This window comes from Chlorocebus sabaeus, chromosome X, assembly GCF_047675955.1.
Source record: "Chlorocebus sabaeus isolate Y175 chromosome X, mChlSab1.0.hap1, whole genome shotgun sequence".
NCBI lineage: Eukaryota > Metazoa > Chordata > Mammalia > Primates > Cercopithecidae > Chlorocebus > Chlorocebus sabaeus.
In genome coordinates this window covers 10,082,200-10,102,074 of record NC_132933.1, presented here as the reverse complement: position 1 = coordinate 10,102,074, position 19,875 = coordinate 10,082,200, and the positions used below count along the sequence as shown (strand labels likewise).

Below are 19,875 nucleotides of genomic sequence, written 5' to 3'. Positions count from 1 at the left end.
AAACAAAAAGATAAAGAACTCTTTGACCTACCAAAGAGTAAGGATCCTACTGCAAATATTTTTCCTTGGACTCATACATTTGTGTTCTGCCACTAGCTATATTCATGTCACAAAATATAAATGACAATTAAATTCACACACATACACACACACACGTGCACATTTTCTCACAAACAAGGTGAAGCTACAATAAGAGAATTGGTCTTTTTATGATGAAGACTATTACTTCATAATACCTCTAAATCCAGTTACTTCTGATATATTAGACATTGTCTGAGCTTAGAGAGAAGACATACAATGTATGACTAAGTAAAATTGACTTTCAGAGAGAACCAGACCTAACATTTCTTCTCAATTTGAATTAATTTCACTTTTGACAAACTGTGAGGCAGTAATGCTACTCACCTAGATAAGAGATACTAATGGCCATTTTTCTCCTGATTAATTAATAAGGAATTAAAGTATACAGCAATACACTATAAGGAGTTCATTAAGTTATAGACATTTTGTATATTGAATAGATCAAATTACTACAGAAAGCATGAGGGTACAGTCAAAAACTTCTGTGATCATAGCTATAATTTATTGACTGCCTACTGGTGGGCAATTGGCGATCATGTTAACTGTTTTAAATACACTGTGGTTTCATAACTAATTAAGAAGTACATGCAAGTATCAGACAGATGGAGCTCAAAATACTAGCTTCATTACTGTTAACAATAAATTCAATAACTTGGTTTGGTCTATGGCCATAATTGGACTTCCCAGCAAAGACTTCTGAATTAAATTTAGCCATCCAGTCCCAGGCAGTGCTGGGCATAATCTGAGAGTAGGTGGCCCTGGAAAGAAAAAAAAGGACACAAAAAACGGTGAGCTAAGCTTGTTCAGATTCTTCTCTCAAACTCACCAGGGAGATCATTTCTTTCTTGGAGTCAGGAGGAGGAGGAGAAGGGAGGCAGGGAGGAGGGGGGGGGGGGTAGGGGGAGAGAGAGAGAGAGAGAGAGAGAGAGAGAGAGAGAGAGAGAGACTCTTCCTATTATTTCCAGAAGGATGGTATTCCCTGCTCTATGGACCAAGCTAAGGACACTTGGAGGATAACATGTTTCCCTTTTCACCTACTAAATGCTAGGTACAGTATGAAACATTTTATATCTTTTTTCTATGTTTCTCACAACAATACTCACTAGGTCAGTATAATTATCCAGACTTTACAAAAAAGGAAAGTGAGACTCAGGGAATTTAAGTAACATGCCCACACTCCTACTCACATTCTTGGTTAGACAGTTGAGCTGGAATTCAAATCCAGATCTGTTTGACTCCAAAGCCCACATACTTTCTACTACCTGCACTTTATGCAAATGAAATCACCAAATTCCCCTTTTAAATAATTAAAGTAATGTAGATGGGGCATAAAAATATCACTAGTCCTTTCAACTTTCTTGGATAATTGGGGCTTGTCAATCACATCTATTTGGTTCAGTGTTAGATTATGTCAAATGAAATGTCTTTTCACAAAAACCTATTGTTTAATTTTAAGTTAATTCACCTTTGTAAATCTGAGAGGCTTAGTCCCATTCTGCCTTGGGTGTGTACACACAGTACCTATTAGCAATTAAAATGAGTTATAAATGTGTCAAGAAGAGATCCTGCAGCTGAAATCCAGGTCAGCTTACTTGAAATGGATATATATCTTCCTCTTCTGAATGTTCATTAGATGTTCTATTTTATCTTCAAAAGTTTGTAGCAGAAATTTTCTTGAAGTTGACACTTATAGGTCAAGAGAGCTTCATGATAATATTCTCAGCTGCCATGCATCAGAGACCTACTCTGAAGGACTTATATAACTCTACTCAAAATTTTGAAATGAAGACGATGCAAAAGGAAAGAGAAAAAAAAAAAAAGCTATTATGGACCCGGGTCTCCCTGCAAGATCCTCAGAATTATTCAGTAGATCTAGTAAATGATAGCATGAAAAGTAAGCTACTTCAGATTTCATTAAGTTTGACATTTTAGCATGTGTGTGAAAATAATGAAGTAAATCTTTCCAAACTCAATATGGAGATTTGTGCTCATTTAAAAAAAATTCAGTAACTATTTACTAAGCATTTTATTCCATTTTATGTAGTTTATCCCAAAGCACAACATAAGCAATCAACTTTTAGTTAAAAGAATTTGAAAATAAAATGGTATTGCTTAATGTGGCTGACCAAGCATGCACTTTTTGCAGGCCTATTATCACATGGTTCATAAGCAGAGTATATTGTGCTATGGTAAATTTTAATGCTGAACATCAATGAAAAAATATAATTCTAAAATTAAAGTATCAAAACACCAAACAACCAAGCAGAGGCACTTACATGAGGGTTGGAAGATGTGAATTTTTCTTTTGCCTCTGCCTTTATCACTGAATAAAGTCACTTCACCCCTCTGAGCTTCCTTTTCCCCATCTATAAAATGAAGATGTCGGACTAGAATGGATCTTGACATTTACATCAGATTCCCTTGAGAGTCCTATAAAAATACCATTCCCAGACTTCCAGAAAATACCATTCCCAGACCTCCAGAAAGTTATATTTGGTAAGATTTTAGAGGAGCTCAGAAATCTTCCTGTTTAACAAGGGCCCAGGGGATATGGGTGTTGGAGATGAACACAAACTACAAAATAAGGTATGCTGAATCTAGATCTCCTTCCCATCCTACCATTCTAATACACTATGGAAATTTTAGCAAAAATAACAATCATGGCTGGGCGTGGTGGCTCACACCTGTAATCCCAGTACTTTGGGAGGCCAAGGCAGGTCACGAGGTCAAGAGATCGAGACCATCCTGGCCAACATGGTGAAACCCCGTCTCTACTAAAAATACAAAAATTAGCTGGGCATGGTGGCACATGCACCTGTAGTCCCAGCTACTTGGGAGGCTGAGGCAGGAGATTCGCTTGAACCCGAGAGGTGGAGGTTGCAGTGAGCTGAGATTGCACCACTGCACTCCAGCCTGGCATCAGAGTGAGACTCTGTCAACAACAACAACAAAATTCATGATATCTTTATTGTAGAAACTTACATGTAGTGATGACCCATTTCAAGTAATCATTTTATCAGAATATAGACTGCTACCTGTAGTGTTTATACTTTTTGTTGATAAAACATCTAACTGTGAATGAAGGAATTCCCAAATCAACTCTAAAAGAAAGAAAAGAAAAGAAGGGAAGAAAGAAGGAAAGGTAGGTATTGATAGATAGGCACATACACAAAACACAAACTCTTAGGCTATTAAGTGCTTTTACACCCAAAGTACTCATCAGCATTTTTCAAGTAGAAAATTCTTAAATACGACATTACTTTGGTATTTCAATGAAAGATAGGGATTGAACATGCATGAAAGAAGCTTTGTAAGTCTGCAGTTTAATTGTAGATCTCTTGCCCTGTTCCCCTGTATTTTGAGACTTTTTACATAGAATTATCAGTTGTATGAATATATTATGGTGGGTTTTTAAAATTATTTAAGGTGCTGATATGGTTTAACTGTGTCCCCATCCAATTCTCATCTCAAATGGTAGTTCCCATAATTCCCACGTTTTGTGGGAGGGAACTGGTGAGAGATAATTGAATCATGCGGTGGTTTCTCCCATACTATTCTCGTGGTAGTAAGTCTCATGATGAGATCTGAGAATTTCATAAGGGTTTCCCCTTTCACTTGGTTCTCATTCTCTCTTGTCTGCCACCATGTAAGACATGCCTTTCACCTTCTGCCATAATTGTGAGGCCTCCCAGCCATGTGGAACTGTGAGTCCATTAAATTCCCCCCGCTTTTTTTTTTCATTATAAATTTCCCAGTCTTGGATATGTTTTTATTAGCAGTGTGAGAACAGACTAATACAGGTGCTTTGCATATTAATACTGAAAATTGATCAAAAAGTTGGATGTTTAATTTAATATAGGTACTATGGTCCATCTGTGTCCTCGAACTCTGAACTGTATTTTAGCCAAACCACATACTTAAAAACCATAGAGAAGCACAACTTGATGAAGCCAGGTAGGCTGTGATCTATATCACCATTGCAGCTCAAGAATGAATTTGACTAATGGTCATAGCAAAGATAATAAATCAACAATTTCATGGAATTCAATACACCCCAATGTTGCAACATAAATCAAAGCAGATCCATTCAGAACCTTCAGTAAATCATACGATACTTGAATTCCAAGCAACTGGAACTTTACAGCAAGGATCCAGGTTTAGTCAAAATTGTTATACAATGTTTATTTATATTCATGTATAGGAGTTATCTTAAATTGAATGATTATATTTTTAAAAATTGTAACCAGAACATCAATTCATTAATTTGACAGTTGTCTTTCCTTGCTGCAAATAATAACCAGCATTCATCATTTAGCAGTCATGTACAGAGCTCCCTATCTATTAGGATTTCTATTGAAAAATACATTAAAATAAAACAGTTCAATATATTCAAATTAAGGAAAATAAATTTTCCAGTTCTAATTGTGCCATACTTTAACCTGGGTCAACTAGACCTATATATGAAAAGCTAAAGGATCAGCATACTGAATTCATTATTCTGAAGCAACGATGTGTAGCAAAAAAAAAAAAAAAAAAAAAAGCTTGCTTTTGCCTCCTTTCAAAATATTAATAAAGTGACACTGACCCCACTCCTGTACCTGTGTTGCTGTGGTGATGCCTATGGTGGAGGAAAAATTTGGTGATAATTGTGCTTTCAATATTGTCATGGTTTCCTGAGATTAGCGCAAAGTGATGCTCTCGAGATACTGCATATAGTTCTTCCACTTCAGATACACTTCAGGCTATTTTTCTAAGAGAACTTCAAGTATATTTAGGTAACCTAAAACTCATAAAACTTGAGGCTCATTTTCTTTTCAATTCGCTTAGGAATATAGTGAGACCAAAGGCAGATGCAAAAGTTACTTCATATATGACCTGGGGCCATTACATCTGACTAAGAGGTTACCTGACTTACCATAATCAGGTGAAGAGGATTGTGTTCCAAATGTAATTGTACTGTCACTTAAGAAACCACCTGGGAGATGAAAAATAGAAGGGGACAAAAATAATTGATATCACATCTGAGTAATAAGTCATCAGGATTCAAGGTAAAAAAATCCATTCTCCTTGCATTGATTTGCAGTGATCGTTGAATGTTGCATCCAGTTATTACTTGGAAATGATTTTATTTACATTCTATATCTTACTTGCCTCATTTCTAAACCTACAATTTCTAAACTCTGCTTCATTTTGTGCAAATCATAACTTCAGGTAGATCTAGGGTATGTCATCCTTGCCATTTTGTTCCTATTAATAGACTAGTCCTCTTCACAAATGATGACATTTTTAAAAATCAGAACTACTTAATGCAAATCCTGAGTAGCTGCTCCTCTGACTGTAACTCTTTAGAAATGGGCATCTTCCATGCAGACATTTTTGAATTTTCCAGCAGAGTCAGCATTAAACTCTCTACCACAGCACATACTTTACCATATATTTATACTAGCCAAACAGAAATACATAAATAAAATCAACAGAACTTATTACAGAGGCTCAACTACATTATACCATTCCAATAAAGTGCAATGTCAAACCTAATAAATTTGGCTTCCTCCTGAACACATTAGGTTGTAACTCCAAACCAAAATATAACTTCCAGCTGCAGCAAAATTAATAAGATAGAATGTGTCAGGATAGATGAAATACCTACTAATGCTGTCCTGAGCCTTATCTGTTAAATTTGTGGCTTTTGCCATGTATATGTGCTCCCAAGTCTAGTAAGCTTAAATATGGTTCTTACTGATAAATCACTGGACTCAGTCAAAAAAGAGGGAGATCCAGGGTCCTTAGAGAACAGGTGTCATTAATAAGTGGCACTTGGTGTAACTGATGGGGGCACCATAAGTCTTTCTACAACTTTGTACGACATGCAGTTGTCTTTTCCTTCTATTTCTTTACTTCCCATCTTGATCTACTGCCTCTTTTCTCCTTTCTATCCCGTTTTCCTTCCTTTCCTGCCCATTCCAGTGTGCCAGTGTTATTCAAACTGTAAGAGGCAATCTACAGTCACTCGTGACTTCAGTTTAGTGGGTCACAGTCATCCACTTAAAAAAATCGACTACAATAGAATAATATTTCAGGGTTCAGGGCCATGATTAGGGGAATATTGTTTCGGAAAACTCATGTTTCAATTCATGACTGCCCCCTGGATCATGGTGTAAAATATATTTCTTTCTGAGGAGCAGCACCAGTATGCATCGCCTGCCTCCACTGATAGTACTTGGGCCATAAGACATGAAAGAGTGTAGAGTGTAGTTAGTAGATCACAAAGCAGAGCATCAGGCAGCTTGGAATCTAGCTTTTGCTCTGTTGTTAAGTCATAATGTGCATTTTGTTCCTTTGAATTGTTTAAGCACTAAAAATATTATGGTGTTTATATACACACACATTTTATACATATAATATATAATATATATTATATTTAACATAATTTATATAATATATATCAAATATAAATGTATACATATAAATATATAAAATTTATCAATGTATTAATAATATAAATTCATTATATTTATATTATATAAATTATATAATATATATTTTTTATTTTTAAAAATTGTAACAAGAACATCAGTTCATTAATTTGACAGCTGTCTTTCCTTGCTGCAAATAATAACCAGCATTATATATATTATAAATATATATAATTATATATAATATATATTTTATATAATTTATGTAATTTATATAATACAATTTCATGTATGTGTCTATAATATACATATGTTCATTACACGCATATACACAAAAGCCAGGGATGCTGCTAATCCTTCTACATTGCATAGAGCAGCTCTCACAACAAATAATCATTTGGCCAAATATATCAATGGTGTTGAGGTTGAGCCCTGATGTATATATATATGTAACTATTTGAAAACATCTGTAAAATAAAAGGTGGAATTTTTTGAAGTTCTTTTAAATGTTTGACATTACATGGCCCCAACTGGAATCGTAAATATTTTTTCTAATGCTAATTCTATTATCCAACTTAAATTAAGATATTGGTTTCTGACTAAAATCAACCATTTCACCAAGAATGTGAGTATGGGCAGGTTACTTAAATTTTCTGAGTCTCACTTTCCTCTTTTGTAAAGTCTGGATAATCATGCTGGCCTGTTGAGGATTGTCATGAGAAACATGGAAAACAGATATAAAATGTTTTGTATAATTTATTTATTTTAAGAAGTGAGTTTAAAAATTTTTCAGTTTAAGATTTATTTGCACATACATGTACCACCATTCAAATTCCAAGAGTTCTGTATACATCCCATCCTTACTCACTCCACATAGCAGCTTCCAGTTTTACACATGGGGAGCTGAAATTGGTGTAATGCTGTTCTCGTCCCATTGTGAGAAAGTAGCATGGGTGGAATTTGAACCCACGTCATTGGGCTCCAAGGGCTTGGATATGTATTTGATTAAAAGAAAAACTGCTCTGGGTCTTGGCCCAGCACTATTTCAACCAAGCCAAAATGCCTGCCAAATAATCCAAATAATTGAATTGAATTGAAAAATATCCACCTTTTCAATAACATCAAGAACAAAAGTCTACAATATCCTGTAAACTATAATTACTAATATTAAGGGCATGTCCTCTTTGTTGTGTTTCTTTATTTAGGAATTTGTTCTGTGGAACTCTTCTTTGAAACCTTTGGTTGAAAAGAAACAATGGTCACTGAAAATGCAGCACATCTGCCTTAGAGTTACTGACTCTGCATGATGTTTCTATTTTGTCTTCTTTGATATGTTTTGAAGCTTTCTAGTTCTAGATAGGTGTGAAGAAGTTGAAAAAACAACATTCTCGGTAAATCATGTACTACACAGTAATAGGACAACCTTTGCATCATCCTGGAAACATACGCGCTTTTTATTTCATTCATCCTAGATGAAATTTCTGGTTTTCTTCTAATCTTAGAATGAAATTATAAAAACCCAGGCAAGATTTAGTTTTATTTCTCTATTTTTCCACTAGTTTTCCGATCAGGGATCTCTGTCCTGCTTAGTAACATGAACTTTACAGTACCCCAAATGCCCACCACATGAAATTTACCTATATAACAAACTTGCACATGTACACCTGAACCTAAAATAAAAGTTTTTTAAAAAGAAAGCAGCACATGGATATAAAGATACATTTACAGTGCTACTATAAAAAAGAGTAATGTGATTTTTATTAATTAACAGAAGCACATTAATATGGTATCTTTAGTATTCAATTCTATTTGGAAATTTTCCTCTAACACAGAAACTTTTAGAAAATTCAGTATAAAGCAGCTTTCAAATAAATTGGTATATTTAAATTTTTCACAGACTTCAAACTCTCCTCCATTATAACTGCCTATGCAAAACCCTCTCAGAAAGTTTTATATTGCTCATCAATTTTTGTGTCTGTGCATTTCAAAGCACAGCTATCTACCTACTTGAAAATTTTATGCTGACAAAAAGAAAAGTCTGCTCTTTTAAATTTTGTCTTACTATCAGTGTGGTCCCATGTGGAAAGGCAGGCTGCTAAATGCTTTTCAAAGGCTGGTGAATGGGTTAGACTTGCTTACAAGGCTAATTAAAATTGATGCATGCCATCTATTACATGTTACTACTGGATCTAAATAAAGTACCACTTTTCATCATTAATGCCATGTTCCTCCTCTAATCTGTATAGAAGTTATTGCTTATTTTGCATGTTCCCTTTGGCTACAGACACGTCACCCTTCTTAGTAAACTGTCTCAGTTTTTCAGCATGACTGTCTCATTATTTCTGTATTCGAATGGCCTCTTAGCCCCGTGTTTTGCAGTTGTTTATAACATCTACTAAAAACTACATGAAAAGATGACACAGTCAGAAATATGGTAAACACAGAAGTAACAGTATTAACTGACCTCACTTAGTTGATAATATGATGTGCTCAGTCCACTGTTTTTAGTCTGTAGCAAACAGCACATTGGATGTTTACACTAATACGGATATTGTAAAAAGAAGAGCAATGCTTCTGCATATATAACCGTACATACACTGCCCATGTGCTTACGTGAGAACTATGTTATTCTGAAGTTGCTTTTCTGAATGGTAGGAACATTTCAAAAAGGCTTTCTCAAGAATGAAGTAAAAGGAACAGTAATGACCCTTACAACTCCAAAGATATGATTATAATTCTTTTGACTATAATTAAAGCAAACTCGGTACATCTTCATAATATAAGATTACCAGTAGTTTTCTTTTCAAAAAGCCCAGCATAATCTCCTTAGAAAACCATTATGAAAGAAAGCCAAGAAGGAGAGGACAGGAGAAGCACAGAAGATTCCCACGGGAAGGACAAGAATAAAGTGGTTGTCAGTGCTGTGAGAATGTGAAGTATGGGAAATATGAAAACAGACAAATCCCAATGCAGATCCACTAGCTGGAGAGGTAATTTTGGGTCTAATTTTGCACCCCTCTCCTCGCCTCCCCGTCTGCTCTCCACCTCCACGCTTTTAGATATTGAGAAGGATTCGGGTTTTTGCAGACTCTAATGGACATGAAAAGGATAGGCGGTGGTGACGACTTGAATTAATGACGTTCTCCTACAGGATGGAGGGGAAAATGCCTTAGTATCATCAAATGAACTCCCTACTCCTGGCATAAATTTATCAAACGGCTACTTTATCTCTAATACTCTGGAAGAGTAGAGGAGAGGCCCTAGAGAAAGCAAGTCTTAAGGGGAACCGCAATGCTCTTGGCAAAAACCGCACCTCCCGCTTGAACTACATTGACTCTTTTCACAGAGCGCCTTCCTTTAATAGAATCACAACCACCTGGACTACTAACAAGAGGAAGAAGAAAGGAGGAAAGGGAAGGGAAGACGGCAAAAATAACGCTCTAGACGATCCCAGCAACGTCGTCGTGAAGAATAAAGGGAATCAATCACTGGAACGCTGCTAAGGGCTTGCTTTTGTTAACACACTTGCACAACTCAAGTTCAGCTCTATATTATGTTGAAAGTCCTTGTTTACGATCCTCGTAGGAGGTTCTGAAATATCTGCCTGCGAACTCCCAAAGATTGGGCGCTTACTAGTTAGGGGAGGCAGCTGTCCCGGAGGGTGTCCAACTCGGACGGCTGACTGCTCTTTCACTTGTCGTTAACTTCCACCCAGTGGTCTTAGTCGCCCCTTGGACATGGTACCGACCGTGTGCCATTCTTGTTTCACTTGACCGAGCCCGAGCTGCAGCCCAGGGTGGAAGCCGCAAGGGCTGGGCAGAGTTCCAGGCAAGAGGGGCCGAGAGGCGTGAGCAGTGCTCCGCAGCGCTTGTCAGAGAAATGGAGCAGCGGCTCCTTTGTGGGCTCTTACATCCCCGTCCTGGGTGCAATCTGCGGGGTGATTGATAAGTGAGGGAGAGGGGCCGCGATCCCTCCCTCCCTCCTCCCTCCCTTCTTCCCCTCTCCTCCCTCCCGCTTTACTTCCCTCCTCCCTCTCCTCTCCCTCCCTCCTTCCTGCAAGAAGCGTTGCCCGTTGGCTAGCCGCTCCAGTGGGGATCTGCCTGCCCTGGGGGCGCCGCCCGCGCTCCCCGCGGTGCTCCTGCTCCTGGGCTGCGCCAGTCCGAAGCGGTGCCGGCTCCTTTGCCTCACCGAGTCGCAGATGCTGCGGGCGCCTCCGGGGAAAGATCTGGGCAGCGCGCTCGCTGGGTAAGTTCTGAGCACTCAGGGACGCGGTGGCGACGCGGCCAGTGAGCCGGCTTTCCTCAGTCTGTTGCCTTTCCCAGCTACCTCTCCTTGCGAGGGGGACCAGCGTGGGGAGGCTGGGCGCCACCGCGGAGGGCAGCTCGCTGGCGGCCGTCCTCTACCCTCAATCCCCACTAGAGATTCCTCACCCCTGGACCGTCCGCGCGGGCGTGGTCGGGCTCCGCGCGTCGCGCAGTGGGGTGGCACAGGCGGCCGGGGAGGGCCCACGCACCGGGCGCGAGCTAGAAGCCTCTGGTCGGCCTGCAGTGCCCAAGCCCCAAGGCGAGGGCAGCCTGAGTGGCCGTCCCTGCTGTGGGGCTGCATGCCGGGCACCGCACCAGGCGTCTAGCAGGTAGCGGTAGGGAAGGTAGAGCTGCGCTTGCGGCCGGTGCCCAGTTACCGGCGATCTGGGACGCTCGGAGACACCTGGTCTCCCGGAAGCGCCCTTCGGAAATGGGATTCGACCCAGCTTGCGGGCGGCGGGTGTTTAGAACAGGAGGCTGCGGGCAAGCAGTGCCCCCTCTCTGGCCTCTCGGACTCCTCTTAGCCCCCTCGTGGCCTGATGGCGGCCGGGACAGAGGTGGGCTGTAAGCCCGCCGGCACCCACCGTGTCCTGTAGAATCCTTGGAGACCTGAGCCAGGCTCTACTGGGTTAGATGCGAGTGAGACAGGCGACCCACGGAGTTCTTCTTTAAGCCTCCCTCGCCTCAGCAAGAAGAAGGAGCGTTTTCCTTATTTTAATAACCGCCTTTGCCTCCCTTGGGGTCCCAGTTCACCCTGAACCTTTCCACAGCCTTAAAAGCCCGCTCTCCCTAGGGGGTTGTTGCGGCAGTTCTTCAGAAGACACGGGGCCAAATGAAACTTACTTAAAGTGGTTATCGCGTTTCAAGCTGATTTGTTCCTAGTAACTACGTTTTGGAAAGCAGCTGTGGACTCTCAGGGACAGGCAGGAAGGAAGACCCCCTCAGGGTCCTGGTGTTGCTTCCCACAGTTAGATTACCAGTGAATTTCCTTCATTCTGTAGGTCTCAAGAACCTCATGAGCCCCCAACCACCGCCACCTTTCTCTCTGAGTCTCTCTTCTCTCTCTGAAATTTTTAGCAAAAATAATCTGTCCTCAAGGAATATTGAAAGCGTCATCAGTGTCTTGAAAGAAATCACTGTATCTGAGAACTGAAACTAGTATTTGAGGTTTCACTTTCAAATACTTTTTTTTTAAAATAAAAAGGATAACTTTAAGTAAAACACCACCACCACTATTTAAGTTTAAGTAGATTCTTAATTCATATTAAGCAGTAGTGTGCTTTTTGGAAAAATGATGGACTGGGACTAATAATCCCTGGGTTTTGTTTCTAATTGTAGTTTCTTGAGTAAGTCAGCACTTTCCCTGGTTGAGAAATGACCTCATCTGTAAAATGAACCTGACTTCTAAGGTCCTGTTCGGCTCTGGCTCTCACATCTTTACTTCAGTTACATATGGACATAATACATGTTTGTTGAATGAATGACTGAATGAATAAATCTTATTGCTGTAGGAACTGTGTGCTTTTAACATTTGGAAATACATAGAAACAAATGCCTCCTTTGCGAGGAAAGGGAGCTTAAGTGTGCTCCCACTGCATCAGACTGCTTCCATCTCATGATGCAATTGCAATACAGAGTGGGAGGCCATCCACAGGGCTGTCCCTCTGCCTCAGAACTCATCTCAAGTTTGCCCTCCTCTATAGAGAAGGAAAATTGGAGTCTCCAGAAGGAAAGTATTTTGCTAAAGGCCAAGCAAGAATTAGAGGGTAAGGGGGCTCCTGATGCCTAGTCCAAGGCTCTTTGTAGAAGAAGAAGAAGGAGAAAGCGAGAAAGCCCAAGAAAATAATGCACAGATCACCGCAGCTACAGGTTGCCTTAGTGCCTAAGTTTATAAACTACCCCCGCCCTTCCCGGAGAGAAAGGAGCTTGTATAAAGGGAACAATCCTAGGACCCAAGCTTAACAAGGAAGGAGAAGGGGAGAAGCAGGGGGCGTTCTGTTCTCAAGTGGTTTGTTATATCTGTGTTTATGCCACATTTGATCAGGCAGTGGGTTCCTCAGAAAGTAAGCTGAAGTGTTTTGTGGGACAGGCACATCATTTGGTGGATTTCTTTTCCCTGGTTATTTGATTCCCTCCTTTTCCTGACCCATCTCCCCCTTCCTACTAGAGGCAACCAAGGCCTTTCCAGGCAACAGCAGACATTATTTACCCCTTGTGAATTGATTCCACAATGAAGACTCCTGGGTCCAAGGAGCTGTACAATAATTAAGGAGAAAACAGATAATGAAGGCAAAAAATCCAACACCTGGTCATTAGCAATGCTCTGGAAAGGCTATTTAAACCCACATTGGATGTCAGAGCTGGGAGGGCTCATACGGTCTACCTACCCACCTTTTGCAGATGGAGACAGGGAGATCCAGAAGCTAGTGTCACATCTAGCAACAGAGCCAGATCAGAACCCAGGTAAGCTAGGTCTCCGGCCAGGCTTCCTTTTACATCTCCTCTCTTTCTCAGGAGCCAGTCTTCCTGCACCAGCTTCCTCTTTTCTCCTAGCTCCCCCTGCCCCTGCAGCCTGGAGGGCTCAACCACCCCTCCTTTGGCTCCCACTCCCAGCTGAGGCTCAGCCTGGCAGTGCTTTTCTGACACCCACTTCTTTTCTCCTTCCTCCAGGCAAGAAGCGCACGTTTAAACCTCATTATCTGGCTAAGTATAAACCTCAGGGAGAAAAGGGTTTTGTTTTTGTTTTTTCTCAGTCTGTAAGCTAACATTGAGCTGACTTTCAGAGTCCAGGCAAATATCTGTTTGGCGGGTCACTACCCAGAAAGGAATTATCTTAGCACTGAATCAGGGCTCTGTATGTAAAGCATAAATCCCCTAAGAGAACTCCTCACCCTCCTACACAGACACATTGGTGCATGCACACACACCCCACTCTCTCTGCACAGAGAGCATCTGAGCTAGGAGCTGGCAAGTGGGGCACCAGTCCTGTAGCAAAGAGGCACACCACACACACTCTTACACACTTCTCCCTTGCTTGGGAATCTGGGAGAAGAACCCCCCACCCCCAGCCCTGCCCTCCATAGGCATTGTGTAGGTGAAAGAAACAGGGAGGAGTGAAAGAGAACACATAGAGGGGCCCAAGGAGGTGCCAGCCCATTAGGAGGGCCCCTCCTTGAGAAACCCCTCTGCAGGAGCTTCTCCTGCCGCCAGCCAGGTTGGAGGTGGAGTAGTTCAGAATCAACTGACGCAGCCGGGAATTGAGCTTTGCAAAGCCACTTGCAAGGAAGGGAAGCATCTGCCCAACCCTCCCCCACCACGCGCCCTGGATCCTCTGCCTGCCCCCTCCCCCGTGACGTCACCCTAGTCCTGTCCCGGGGAGCCTGCAAAGCCTCTCAGATTCAAACTGCTAGACGCACTGCTGCCGCCGCCACCGAATTGGAAACGCGCGCCCAGGCTCCGCCGTCGCCTTTGCCCGCTGACCGGGCCAGCCGGCTCTCCGACCTCCCAACAGAATCGCACCCCAGTCCCTCCCTGGCATCTCGGCTTCCCTCCGCTCCAACTCTTCTCTTCCGCTCTTGCCTCCTGTCGGATTTTTAATTTCTGCGCACCCCCAGTCAAATTAAATCAATCAACAAAAAGCAGGGCATCCCCCCTGGAAGCAGCGTCTTATTTTACCTTGTTCTCCCACTTCCTGAAGATGCTAAACTCCTGGTGGACTGCAGAGGAGAGGGGTTCAGTCTTCTCCTGATGTGTGAGTAACCCCCACCTCGTGCTGTTTTTGCCATCTCTCTCTCTCCTCTATCCCTGCCCCCAGCCCCCTGATTCCTGATTTTCCCATCCCCTTTTTGCGCTTTTTTTTTTTTTTTTTCCTAAAGCGGTTGCGATTTCTGCTGGGAGCTCAAGACGGGCGAGCTGCCCAAGATCTCTTCGAGATACCCGAGGGGAGGAGGAGATGGGCAGGATTTAGTAGGACAACTCGGTTACTAATGACTTGGCTGCTGGCTGCGACCCCCCGGAAAATCAGGTGCAAGCATGTGTGTTCCCGGGGCACTTGTGTGGGTGGCCTCGGGGTGGGGGAATAGGGAGCGGAGAAAAGAAACCGCTTTGAAAAATGCAATGATTTCATTCTGCCGTGTTGCCAACCCCCTCATTCTCCCTCGTTCCCACTCCGCCTCCTTGCTTTACCATTTTTAATCAGGCTTCCTTGTTTCTTTCTTCCCTGCACCCGCTTCTTCCCCCTGCCCCCCACCTAAGGTTTGCCTGTAGGTACCTGAGTTGACACCGAAGGTGCCTAAAGATGCTGAGCGGCGTTTGGTTCCTCAGTGTGTTAACCGTGGCCGGGATCTTACAGACGGAGAGTCGCAAAACTGCCAAAGACATTTGCAAGATCCGCTGTCTGTGCGAAGAAAAGGAAAACGTACTGAATATTAACTGTGAGAACAAAGGATTTACAACAGTTAGCCTGCTCCAGCCCCCGCAGTATCGAATCTATCAGCTTTTTCTCAATGGAAACCTCTTGACAAGACTGTATCCAAACGAATTTGTCAATTACTCCAACGCAGTGACTCTTCACCTAGGTAACAACGGGTTACAGGAGATCCGAACAGGGGCATTCAGTGGCCTGAAAACTCTCAAAAGACTGCATCTCAACAACAACAAGCTTGAGATATTGAGGGAGGACACCTTCCTGGGCCTGGAGAGCCTGGAGTATCTCCAGGCCGACTACAATTACATCAGTGCCATCGAGGCCGGGGCATTCAGCAAACTTAACAAGCTCAAAGTGCTCATCCTGAATGACAACCTTCTGCTTTCACTGCCCAGCAATGTGTTCCGCTTTGTCCTGCTGACCCACTTAGACCTCAGGGGGAATAGGTTAAAAGTAATGCCTTTTGCTGGCGTCCTTGAACATATTGGAGGGATCATGGAGATTCAGCTGGAGGAAAATCCATGGAATTGCACTTGTGACTTACTTCCTCTCAAGGCTTGGCTAGATACCATAACTGTTTTTGTGGGAGAGATTGTCTGTGAAACTCCCTTTAGGTTGCATGGGAAAGATGTGACCCAGCTGACCCGGCAAGACCTCTGTCCCAGAAAAAGTGCCAGTGACTCCAGTCAGAGGGGCAGCCATGCTGACACCCACGTCCAAAGGCTGTCACCTACAATGAATCCTGCTCTCAACCCAACCAGGGCTCCAAAAGCCAGCCGGCCGCCCAAAATGAGAAATCGTCCAACTCCTCGAGTGACTGTGTCAAAGGACAGGCAAAGTTTTGGACCTATCATGGTGTACCAGACCAAGTCTCCTGTGCCTCTCACCTGTCCCAGCAGCTGTGTCTGCACCTCTCAGAGCTCAGACAATGGTCTGAATGTAAATTGCCAAGAAAGGAAGTTCACTAATATCTCTGACCTGCAGCCCAAACCGACCAGTCCAAAGAAACTCTACCTAACAGGGAACTATCTTCAAACTGTCTATAAGAATGACCTCTTAGAATACAGTTCTTTGGACTTACTGCACTTAGGAAACAACAGGATTGCGGTCATTCAGGAAGGTGCCTTTACAAACCTGACCAGTTTACGCAGACTTTATCTGAATGGCAATTACCTTGAAGTGCTGTACCCTTCTATGTTTGATGGACTGCAGAGCTTGCAATATCTCTATTTAGAGTATAATGTCATTAAGGAAATTAAGCCCCTGACCTTTGATGCTTTGATTAACCTACAGCTACTGTTTCTGAACAACAACCTTCTTCGGTCCTTACCTGATAATATATTTGGGGGGACGGCCCTAACCAGGCTGAATCTGAGAAACAACCATTTTTCTCACCTGCCCGTGAAAGGAGTTCTGGATCAGCTCCCGGCTTTCATCCAGATAGATCTGCAAGAGAACCCCTGGGACTGTACTTGTGACATCATGGGGTTGAAAGACTGGACAGAACATGCCAACTCCCCTGTCATCATTAATGAGGTGACTTGCGAATCTCCTGCTAAGCATGCAGGGGAGATACTAAAATTTCTGGGGAGGGAGGCCATCTGTCCAGACAGCCCAAACTTGTCAGATGGAACCATCTTGTCAATGAATCATAATACAGACACACCTCGGTCGCTTAGTGTGTCTCCCAGTTCCTATCCTGAACTACACACTGAAGTTCCACTGTCTGTCTTAATTCTGGGATTGCTTGTTGTTTTCATCTTATCTGTCTGTTTTGGGGCCGGTTTATTCGTCTTTGTCTTGAAACGCCGAAAGGGAGTGCCAAGTGTTCCCAGGAATACCAACAACTTAGACGTAAGTTCCTTTCAATTACAGTATGGGTCTTACAACACTGAGACTCACGATAAAACAGACGGCCATGTCTACAACTATATCCCCCCACCTGTGGGTCAGATGTGCCAAAACCCCATCTACATGCAGAAGGAAGGAGACCCAGTAGCCTATTACCGAAACCTGCAAGAGTTCAGCTACAGCAACCTGGAGGAGAAAAAAGAAGAGCCAGCCACACCTGCTTACACAATAAGTGCCACTGAGCTGCTAGAAAAGCAGGCCACACCAAGAGAGCCTGAGCTGCTGTATCAAAATATTGCTGAGCGAGTCAAGGAACTCCCCAGCGCAGGCCTAGTCCACTATAACTTTTGTACCTTACCTAAAAGGCAGTTTGCCCCTTCCTATGAATCTCGACGCCAAAACCAAGACAGAATCAATAAAACCGTTTTATATGGAACTCCCAGGAAATGCTTTGTGGGGCAGTCAAAACCCAACCATCCTTTACTGCAAGCTAAGCCGCAATCAGAACCGGACTACCTCGAAGTTCTGGAAAAACAAACTGCAATCAGTCAGCTGTGAAGGGAAATCATTTACAACCCTAAGGCATCAGAGGATGCTGCTCTGAGAACTGTTGGAAACAAGGACATTAGCTTTTGTGTTTGTTTTTGTTCTCCCTTTCCCAGTGTTAATGGGGGACTTTGAAAATGTTTGGGAGATGGGATGAAGTAATGATTTTGCTTTTGCAAGTTTTCCTTTAAATTATTTCTCTCTTGCTCTCCTCCCCACCTTTTTTTTTTTTTTCTCTTTTTCTCTTCTCTTCTTAGGAACCATCAGTGGACATGAATGTTTCTACAATGCATTTCTTCATATATTTCGTTTATGCTTTTGTTTCTTTTTTCTTCTTTGTTTTTCAGTGTGGGAGTGGGAAGAGGAGATTATAGTGACTGAAGAAAGAATAGGCAAACTTTTCAAATGAAAATGGATATTTAGTGTATTTTGTAGAAGATCTCCAAAGATCTTTTGTGACTACGACTTCTTTTGTAAATAATGATATATGGTATTTCCATCGTCAGTTACCGAGTATAGCCACTGGGCATCACTACTTTGTGTTAAAGTGCCTTCGCACTTTAAGTACATTACTTAAATGTTGCTTTTAGCTTTGATAAATTGAAAATATTTTAATGTGTTGTATTTTTGAAACTGAAAACACTGTAAAATAGATTGATGTGTCAGCTATATTAAGTCAACGTACAGTTTGCTTGAGTTATAGAAACCAGCCTGTCATCAAATGATTCTAGTTCTAGGACTTTGTAGGCTTAACTATAAAATATTTCCTTTCCTCTGGGTTTAAGTGATTTTATTTAAGTCAACTAAGGGGATTTAACAGTGGACTAGAGGTAATAAGCCACCTCAGTCAGGATTAATAATTCATTAATAAAATATATTTAACCCAATATCAGAGTGAATTGAGCAATTAATGCCCTTCTGTAAATCATTATTTTACACTAACATGGTGAGTGTTTTAGATTATTTTCCTAATTAAAAGAACATGACACAGCTAGTAATATATTTTTCTGCATCGAATTAGGTATTTTTATATATTTAAATGAAAAAGTCTGTATTTCTAACTTTTTAATTGAAATTCATATTTTTTCTGCCTATTGAAACATTTTCTATAAACACACACCAGTAGAGGCCGCCACACACCTCATTTAACAAAGACATATGAGCCATTAAAGACCTTGAAGGAAGACTTCATGGGCGAGATTAAAACTTCCCAAGTAAGTTCTCTGCAAAATTCAAGGTAGCAGAGATAAAAACGTATACATTACTCTCTATTTATTTTAGATCACAGGTTAGACTCATAATCCTTCTCAAATTTAACACTTTCTGACAACACAGCATTTTCCTCTTGAGTTTAATTGAAGCATTAATGGGGTGCTATCAAATCAAGTACCATTTGCGTCTCCAAATCGATTAATAGTTACCTAAACCAAGATATTAAGCATCTTTTTCCTTCTGCCTTCTTTAGGCTTGTGTTACTTGAAGTTTTCCTTGTCAGCTTCAGCAAGACTTTCATTTTGGTGTTAGCATTAGGATGATTTTAATTAACCAAGTCTATATAACATTTACGAAGCCTTATTAGACTGTAAATAATTTTAGATGCAAACATGATTGTGTGATTTAAACAAACAGCCCTTCTTTACAACAAAAAATAGTTTTGTTTTGTCTATTGTAAATCCTTATGCAACTGGGATGGTGATCTGCATATAAAGTAGTTCAGCTTTTCAATTCCTTATTAAAGCAAGCGATGGCGTCTGAAAGAAGCACACTGTTTCCTTTTCATAAATAGGTTACTGCACATAATAATCCTTTATCATCATGTGGAGATTGAAGTGGATACAGATAACTTACTTTTAAAGCTTTAAAATTACTAATAGTATATTGTCTGTCACTATAAACAATTCATGTGATAGGCTTTCAATTAGAAATTCCTTAAATCCAAATGATTTGGATTAATAATTACTGGTGTAAAATAGTTGTCTGTAAAAACAATAGAAGGTAATTGTGTATATATAATAACGTAAAGGGCATTGAAGGAAAAAATGTCTTTAACAACATAAAATCTCTGAATATCTACAGTGGTAAGATAACATGCTCATTCTTTGATTAGAGGTGATAAGTCCTATTTCGATCCATTAGATGAAAGTTGAAAATAGTGGGCCGAAATGATCTACAGGAAAGTTAATGTACAGATATTTTACATTTCACAGAAGAGGAGCTAGAATATTATGCTAGTTGAATGTGGAGAAGACTC

General features: G+C 41.3%; 1 protein-coding gene across 5 annotated transcripts; it reads left to right on the top strand.

The window, feature by feature from the left end:
* The first annotated feature begins 10,130 nt into the window (after positions 1 to 10,130).
* Positions 10,131 to 18,511, top strand: SLITRK2 (SLIT and NTRK like family member 2). Of its 5 annotated transcripts, none has more exons than XM_007992890.3 (5): positions 10,131 to 10,742; positions 13,202 to 13,264; positions 14,499 to 14,552; positions 14,677 to 14,825; positions 15,056 to 18,511. In XM_007992890.3, the coding sequence occupies exon 5, from the start codon at positions 15,099 to 15,101 to the stop codon at positions 17,634 to 17,636; it is 2,538 nt and encodes an 845-aa protein (XP_007991081.1). In that variant the 5' UTR covers positions 10,131 to 10,742; positions 13,202 to 13,264; positions 14,499 to 14,552; positions 14,677 to 14,825; positions 15,056 to 15,098; the 3' UTR covers positions 17,637 to 18,511. The 5 variants fall into 5 exon arrangements, with proteins under 5 accessions (XP_007991081.1, XP_007991080.1, XP_007991083.1 ...); XM_007992889.3 differs by having other exon boundaries at positions 13,472 to 14,552; XM_007992892.3 differs by having other exon boundaries at positions 13,472 to 14,552; positions 14,677 to 14,835.
* Positions 18,512 to 19,875: the final 1,364 nt, after the last annotated feature.